Source organism: Micromesistius poutassou (genome assembly GCF_964030765.1).
Source record: "Micromesistius poutassou genome assembly, chromosome: 6".
In the NCBI taxonomy this organism is placed as follows: Eukaryota; Metazoa; Chordata; class Actinopteri; order Gadiformes; family Gadidae; genus Micromesistius; species Micromesistius poutassou.
The window spans coordinates 12347947-12355446 of NC_140276.1; the positions used below are offsets into that span (position 1 = coordinate 12347947).

General features: G+C 44.3%; 3 protein-coding genes across 3 annotated transcripts in view; 2 read left to right on the top strand and 1 right to left on the bottom strand.

The window, feature by feature from the left end:
• The window catches only part of ccdc88b (coiled-coil and HOOK domain protein 88B), a gene marked incomplete at its 3' end in the record, with an annotated part of 16851 nt that extends 16695 nt beyond the window's left edge, over nt 1-156 (top strand). The window contains exon 11 of the mRNA XM_084469605.1: nt 142-156. Within this exon, the coding sequence (XP_084325731.1) occupies nt 142-156 (15 nt within the window). The remainder of the gene's footprint in view (nt 1-141) is intronic.
• Nucleotides 157-2531: 2375 nt separating this feature from the next.
• On the bottom strand, nt 2532-3565 carry macrod1 (mono-ADP ribosylhydrolase 1). The gene is made up of 2 exons (XM_084469208.1): nt 2998-3565; nt 2532-2694 (listed from the first exon to the last, which is right to left on the bottom strand). Exons 1-2 carry the CDS (start codon nt 3494-3496, stop codon nt 2543-2545), a joined length of 651 nt encoding a protein of 216 aa, XP_084325334.1. The 5' UTR covers nt 3497-3565; the 3' UTR covers nt 2532-2542.
• Nucleotides 3566-4382: 817 nt separating this feature from the next.
• fermt3b (FERM domain containing kindlin 3b) overlaps nt 4383-7500 on the top strand; it is an 11612-nt gene continuing 8494 nt past the window's right edge. Inside the window, 6 exon segments of the mRNA XM_084469865.1 lie at nt 4383-4527; nt 5764-5888; nt 6089-6100; nt 6103-6111; nt 6114-6320; nt 6786-6902. Of these exon segments, the coding sequence (XP_084325991.1) occupies nt 5765-5888; nt 6089-6100; nt 6103-6111; nt 6114-6320; nt 6786-6902 (469 nt within the window). The 5' untranslated portion in view covers nt 4383-4527; nt 5764.

Below are 7500 nucleotides of genomic sequence, written 5' to 3' on the forward strand. Positions count from 1 at the left end.
AGGTTGTGCAGGAACCTATATTGATGCTGGTATTGTTTTATTGTTCTCAGCCTCACGCATAAGTTGTCGGATAAAATTGCTGCTAAGTTACTTATTGCAAATGGGGTGAGAGTATTGAAGGATTGTGATTAAACCCTCCAGGTTCTTATCGTGTAAAAGTGTACATACACATAAGCTTGTGTGCTCAGTCTTAATGAGGAGGAGCGGAAACATGTTATGGATGAATTGTAACGTTCAATCTTTGACAAAAGTAATAAGTATAGGCAATACATGTCAATTTATTTCTGGCCTACTTTGTCTTAGTGTAGTCCTAGTCTTTGAGTGGTCACATCAACGATGACCAGGTTTGCTGTCATGGCCATGTGCGCTTTGATAGGATAATGTTTCTTCATTCATTAAATATCACTATGTATGATTATGTATGTGATTTTATGTGAGTATTATGAGTATGTTTGCACAGTAATGCTTCTTACCATAGACATTTACAAGGTAAATCTTTGAGATGTCAACACTGAATGAGAGTTGATAATGATACTGATGCAGCAGGTGTTTGCCTGTGTGCTTCAAGAGTAATAACAGCATCTTCCCTGTCAGACATTTTGTGTAGTGAGCCTAACCGATATATCAGACGGCCGATGATATCTGCCAATGTTAGCCGGCAGTGTCCTCGGTTGGCTCAGCAGAGTAGGAAGCAGGTTGTTTTACCAACATTCCCTTCTGTTGAATTCATTGTGAGTACCAAACTAGCTCCAGCAATGAAATGCTGGAAACTTAACAAACTTGGGCCCCATCTATTGTATTTATATATATATAAGCCTTGACAACAGAATATATATTTTTTTACTTTATCCCTTTCTTTATTCAGCGCAAAATAAGCCCGTCAGGGATTTCTTCTCAGAGCTCCACAGCAGGGGAGTCCCCCGCAGGCAGTCACTCAGTGTTGCGGTTGCAATAAGTTGTTATCTGCCATTTGTGTTGTCGAAATTGTGACTCAACATGTCTATGTAACCATACTTGAGGCATGCTGATCTTGTATCAGCCCATAGTTAAGTAAGTCAGTAAAGAGTTGATTTATTTTCTGTAGTCTGTAGTCAACCAAAGAAAATCTCGGTAGACTAAAATCGAAAGTAAAGCGAAAGTAAAGTGCATGTTGTCCGTCAAATAACTTCATCGGCCACATTGCTCTCTATTCTAGCTAGCTTCTAGCTGCTAGCCTACATATCACGCTAGTGCTGATGGAGGAGGTCAGTGGGTTTCACATCCACTCTGTTACAGCAGAGCTTTGATGTATAGTGGGTCGAGACACAGAGCTCTGCACCGGACAGCGTCGCATAGTAGAAAGACAACGTCATTTCGTCAACGTCATGTCATTTTTGTGGCATTGTTGCATTTAGTTACTGTTGTACTTTATTTTATGTTAGTCTTTATCCTACTGTGCTTCTTATCCTATTTTGCTTTGCACTTTGTTGCATTTTGTTACTTGTTTTATTTTATTGTATTACTTCTCCACTTTTATATCGCAACTGTTGCACAGTAATTTCCCTCGGGATAAATAAAGCTCCTTGAATCTTGAATCTTGAATTAGAGTCTAGGTTTTGTTCTGTTTTTAGTAGAATGGATCCTAACAGATGCCGCAGTGATGGGGCCAAGGTGCCAATGCTGATATGGTTACATGCAAGCAATCGAGCGTTAAACACGAATGTGGACGGAGCATTGGTGGGAAAATGAAAGAAATAACTTAGGCCTAAAGCTTTTAAATGATATGACTGCAGGCATTTTTCGCTGTCCTTTTTAAAATCCTGCCAAAACGACGACTTCTGTGACATCTCTAATTTGGAAAAGAGTCAATTTTCGTTGAGGTATGACTAGCAGTCATCTTTGAGATCGGCGGGTTAAAGCTGTGAAAGCTGGGTGTTTTGACCCGTCTTGAAGAGTCTATTAAACCATATGATTATCAAATCAAAAACGTCTGCGTCTTGAATCTTATTTTATTAATAAAAAATGCTATTTCTGAAACAATATAGCCTATCACTAAAAATGAAATATATCTGTCTGCATTCAGCCCTTAAAAATATAAATGTATATGTATAAATGTGTCTGTCTGTATTAAATGTGTCTGTCTGTATGTATTTATGTTATATGTTTTTATGTTTTATGTTTAAATGTGATGTTGGAACCTGTAACAAGGAGCTGTACTGAGACCAAATTCCACCAGCCTGGCTGTGTGGTCATTAATAAAATTATTATTATTATTTATTATTATTATTATTATTATTATTAAAATAAAAAATAAAAAATAGTGGATTAACAGACCAAGGAGAATTTGGTTGAATGAGCATATCAACCGACCAACTGACCAGAACTTATTGTTTTCATTTTATACCAAACAAATTATACCATTGGCTGATCGGATCGGCACTCTCTAAATGTCGAAATCTGTGAACCCAATATCGGTCGGGCTCTCAGACCACATGATTAACAAAATAACACATTTCATATAGAAGTAGTCGTTTTTGTGTGTCACCTGCCAACCAGACAGCTGTTAAACGCGGCTGTGTGCAGTGAGGCCATGCAGACACTGACCTGAAGAGACCCCTCGAGAGGGACTCCACACAGGGACCTGGTCCAGTGATGTATAGCGACGGGTCCTGTAGAACCGCCGCCTCTCATCCAGCGACAAGGACAGCATCCGGTCTGAAGAGAGGATGGAGAGAGAGAGAGAGAGAGAGAGAGAGAGAGAGAGAGAGAGAGAGAGAGAGAGAGAGAGAGAGAGAGAGAGATGATGAATCATACGTCGTCATAATATGGAAAGTGGAGACCCCTCAAGTTTACCCGTTCAGTTCAGTGTGATTACCGTTACCCCCGGGCAGTTTCCACTCCGTTACCCCCGGGCAGTTTCCACTGTATAGGACGTTACCTAATTTGGGCATTTATACAAATCTGAGGTTCTCTAGTCTAGAGGACATTGTTTATAGTGTAGCTTTAGTTTAGTCTCACCCTTGGTCTCCTTCCAGTCTGCCTCAGCGGACTCAAGGTTCACCTTCAGGGATTCGGTCCCTGCGGCCATGGTGACCCGGGTACTGGTGTGGACACATACGGCCGCAGTGGTGGCGAACCCGAGTGCGCCGAGGACAACTTTACGCAACAGACCTCGCCTCTCCCGGGAACGGGTGGACCCGTCCTTCTGCAACGTGGTTGTGGTTGTTGTTGACAACTTGTTCCATCGGGTAGCAGTGCTTGACTGTTTGGCGAACAGCAGACTCTCCATGTTGCACTTAGTTGGTCCATTCCTCCTCCCCGATCCAAACAGGAGAGTCAGGGGTCGTTTTGGAAGGAAGCCTGCACAACTTGAAATGTTGTTGACATTCATAAAGTCAAGTCGATTACCTGACAGACGACCCGCAGATGATAGGATTCTGACACGTGAAAGGAGGGTGGATGTTTTAAATGTCATGTTGCATGGGGTAAATAATGGGCCTACAATAATGCGTGACATCGACCAGAGCCTTCATGCACTGACTTGGTTTCGTTTTGGATTCTTATGTTTCACAATCAAACATGTGCTGTTTTTGTTTCGGGTGACACTGGGAATGTACCAAAATAAGATGGGTTCAGTAAAAAACGTTTTTTATGCAATAATATTTACATCAACCCTGCATTGTAGCTAGTTATTTTATGTTAATATTGTGTTTTGTGCGCAATAGCGGGCGGAAGAGGATATCCAACAGGAACGCCGACCCATATTTAGGCTGCTGCGTTTCACGACTGTAAAAGAGATGGCCCAGGCTATGTCGCCATCTACCGAGTCAAGTAGAATAATCAAATGTACATCTGTTGAATTGTTTTACATTTTGCACATCCTTTTTGTATAGTATTTCTCCAAAAGAGCACACCTTTAAGACAATAAGAGGAAAATGCAGTTCAATAAAGAAAACCTGGGAACATGCACACAAGAAAGACATGAATAATACTAAACAGTCAATGAAGAGGTGTAGACCTACTACTGGCAACATAATGAGGATGATGTTTCAACACAATGCTTACAGAATCTGTGATGAAAAAGAGACACACCTCTATTCTTAAATTTGTTATATCAGAGAAATCGAAAATAGAGCTCATATTAATAGGACTTTGTCCACGGTGAATGTGTGTGCAGCTTGTGTGTGCTAGTATACATGGCCCTTTGACAAAGCCTCACGCATTATCACACATTCACACACTACATACGACTGACAGCTCAGTCAAACTGTGAACACACATCTCGCTTGCACTTCCGCCTGCCGGAAATAGACAAAGAGGAACCTTTCTTTTTTTACAGAACTGACACCGCAGGCACTTGCCTAACAGGCGTGACACCGACCTCAAGGCTCCCTCACAAAAGACGAGGCGAGGAGGACGGCGCGCACAGCGGCAGAACAACACTTTGAGCACCTTAACCCCCAGTTCAGGGGAGGAGAGACGAGGCCGATAGAGAGGAAGGGGGAAAGGGGCTTCGTTCAGCAGCACCACCGACGGAGGGGCCTGACGGTAAAACGTAGTTTGTTTGTTTGTTTGTTTGTGTGTGAGAGAGAACAAGAAAGAAAGACAATCTAGAAAGAGAGAGGGGGGGGGGGGGTGGGGTAGATGAGCCAAAGAGGTGTGGTCGAGAGTTCATGGAGATGGAACTGGGCCTGTACTGGGTCCAGGACCGGGGATGTAGTTGGAGAGAGAGAGAGAGAGAGAGAGAGAGAGAGAGAGAGAATAGAAGACAAGCTAAGTAGGATGGTGATGTTGGCAAAATGATTGAACCACAATGATTGATTGCACATGTAGGGTTGTGTGGTCTTACGTTTGCAGCTTGTTTCAAGCCCAGGCGAGGAGGGCTTTCATCGCTCTGTACGTTTACGTGTGACTCTGAGGGAATATCAGAGTCACACGTAACTCAGGACAACACGATGTTCAGTGGGGGTGAACTGAGTCCTGGAAAGTCTCTGCCTTGATCTCTCATTGCCACACACACACACCACACACACACACACACACACACACACACACACACACACACACACACACACACACACAGGTATTCAATTATTAAATGAAAGGATCGATTGGATAAACATTTTGCAAGGGGGTGAAAAGCGGAAGTATGTTTCCCTGGTGATTATTCACAAATGGAAAGTGTGTGTGTGTGTGTGTGTGTGTGTGTGTGTGTGTGTGTGTGTGTGTGTGTTCACATGTTCCTGTCCATGTGTCAATCCTCACTAGCTGCCATGTGATTTGGCTTTTGAGGTGTGGTTCTGTTTTATTCCGTTATTTAGTAATGGTAATGGTAATGGAACCACTTTTATTTTGTATTCTCTTTTCTGTTGAGCTTGAAGTGATGGTCATAGTCATAGTCATGGTCGGATTTAATTTGACATTCATGATGCATTTTATCGATGTAACATGATAAAAGGCAACATATTTATTCTAGCCCAAACAATTGGATATTAGCTAGCCAGAGCTGGATGTCAACTTAAAAAATAATATATTTTATTGGTGGAACAAATGATTGTTTCTGAGGCGTTGTAATTGGTGTATTTTCTGGTGGTGTTTTGCCAGTTTATGACTGAAATGCTTCAAGCCTGATGTTTCTCTAACAGTGTCATTTAATTAATCTCTCTCTCTCTCTCTCTCTCTCTCTCTCTCTCTCTCTCTCTCTCTCTCTCTCTCTCTCTCTCTCTCTCTCTCTCTCTCTCTCTCTCTCTCTCTCTCTCTCTCTCTCTCTCGCTCTCTCTCCAGGATGGCAGACTGGGACTTATCAGTGAGTGTTGAGGAGCTGGGCTCAGAGGCCCCGGCCCTTTCCATCAGCGTGACCTCTGACCTTCATATAGGGGGCGTCATCCTCAAGCTTGTGGAGAAGACACGTAAGTCTCCCTCGCCCGTCTCTCTGTCTGACTTGATTTCCACCCGGGGAAAGTGTTTCAGTTTCTTTCATCTCGCCTTCAGTCTGGTTGAGCTGCTTCAGAATCGCGTGGGCTCAAATGCGAAAATGCACCATTCAACCCCACTATTCCAATTAACCCCTGGGACAGCCATTTATATCCTGTGACCTATCCATCCGCAGAGATAAAGCGTGACTGTCGGACCACGCCTGTGGTGGGAGCAGAAGCAGCAATGGCTGCTGCGCACGTCCTGGACCCTGGAGAAGTGTGGGATCCACGCCGACGCCTGCCTGGTCTTCATGCCCCAGCACAAGCCCCTGCGGCTGGGCCTGCCCAACGGCGCCACCCTCAGGCTGCGCGCCTGCTTCTCCGGGCCCGTGTTCCGCACCGTGCAGGGCCTTTGCAGAATGCTGAGTGAGTCCGTGGTGGATGTGGTGTGCTGTCTGTAGCGTTCCCCCGCCACTCCTGTGCCTTTGCTCCTGGCTCCTCGTCTCGTCTTGTCTGTCTGTCTGTCTGTCTGTCTGTCTGTCTGTCTGTCTGTCCGTCCTCGTCGCCGGGCCTCCTCCCAGACTTTTCCAACAGGCTGAAGTCTAAGTCAGTGATGGCAGTTATTTGGTCTCCATTTCCTGCAAGATAAGCCTCCAAGTTGAATTTTGAAGATACCTTATCTATAATAGTTTATTCATTTGATAAGTAATATATAGTCGTCATATTTCAAACCTGGACAATCATTTTCCAATTGATCAGGACTGAGATGTCACAGATGGTGTCGGGACTCCTCATCACAATCTTAATAAAGTTTCCTGACCTCATCACCGATATGACAAAGTAAACACACCGTGTACGTTTGCCCCCCCCTTGTCTGCCCGTGGTCCTCAGACGTCCGGCACCCCGAGGAGCTGTCCCTGCTCCGCCCGCTGGAGGAGAAGAAGAAGAAGAAGGACAGAGACGCCGTGGATGAAGTCTATGACCTCACAGAGGTGCCCCTTACGTCAGGTACACACCGAGGACTATCAGAACTATGGTACTTATCATACATCCATGGTACACACTGCAAACTATCGTTACTGTGGGTAGAGGGTAGCCTGGCTAGTGGCAGACCGAGCTGAATCGTAGATTGCACGTTGGTCTGGGGAAGCTGCTGTCCTTTTCTTCAGCACAAGAGGTGTGATCAACGGGCGGAGTTAAATTGACTCTGTACTCAATTGGCTGCTTGCCGTCACTTCCCTGTCGTCATTGTGGTAAACCAGCCAATAGTGCGCCAGGGGGAAAAGCCAGCTTGGTGATTGGCTCCCGCAAAAACGTATCGAAACTAGAAAGAAATGTATTGCTCTTCTCCAGACCCTTCTGCAGGGCAAACTCAAATCGCAGGCAGAATGGGCGGGGCTACCAAGTCTAGGTATAGGGTTCTTATAATACATCATACATCCATGGTACACACTCTACCTATGTGGTTCTTATCATACGTAGAACTATCAGTACTGTAGGCATATGGTTCTTATCATACATCCATGGCACACACTTTAGTGTAACTATTAGTTTTGTGTATCAATTCAAAGAACTTTATTCTTCCGTTAGGAACTTCACATGTGGA

What these genes read in the sequence shown, in the direction of transcription:
- macrod1 (XM_084469208.1), bottom strand. Translation starts at nt 3,496, where the DNA reads ATGTCACGCATTATTGTAGGCCCATTATTTACCCCATGCAACATGACA. An exon ending in AGACTGGAAGGAGACCAAGG is followed by an intron (nt 2,695 to 2,997) that starts GTGAGACTAAAC and finishes TCCTCTCTTCAG; the next exon opens with ACCGGATGCTGTCCTTGTCG.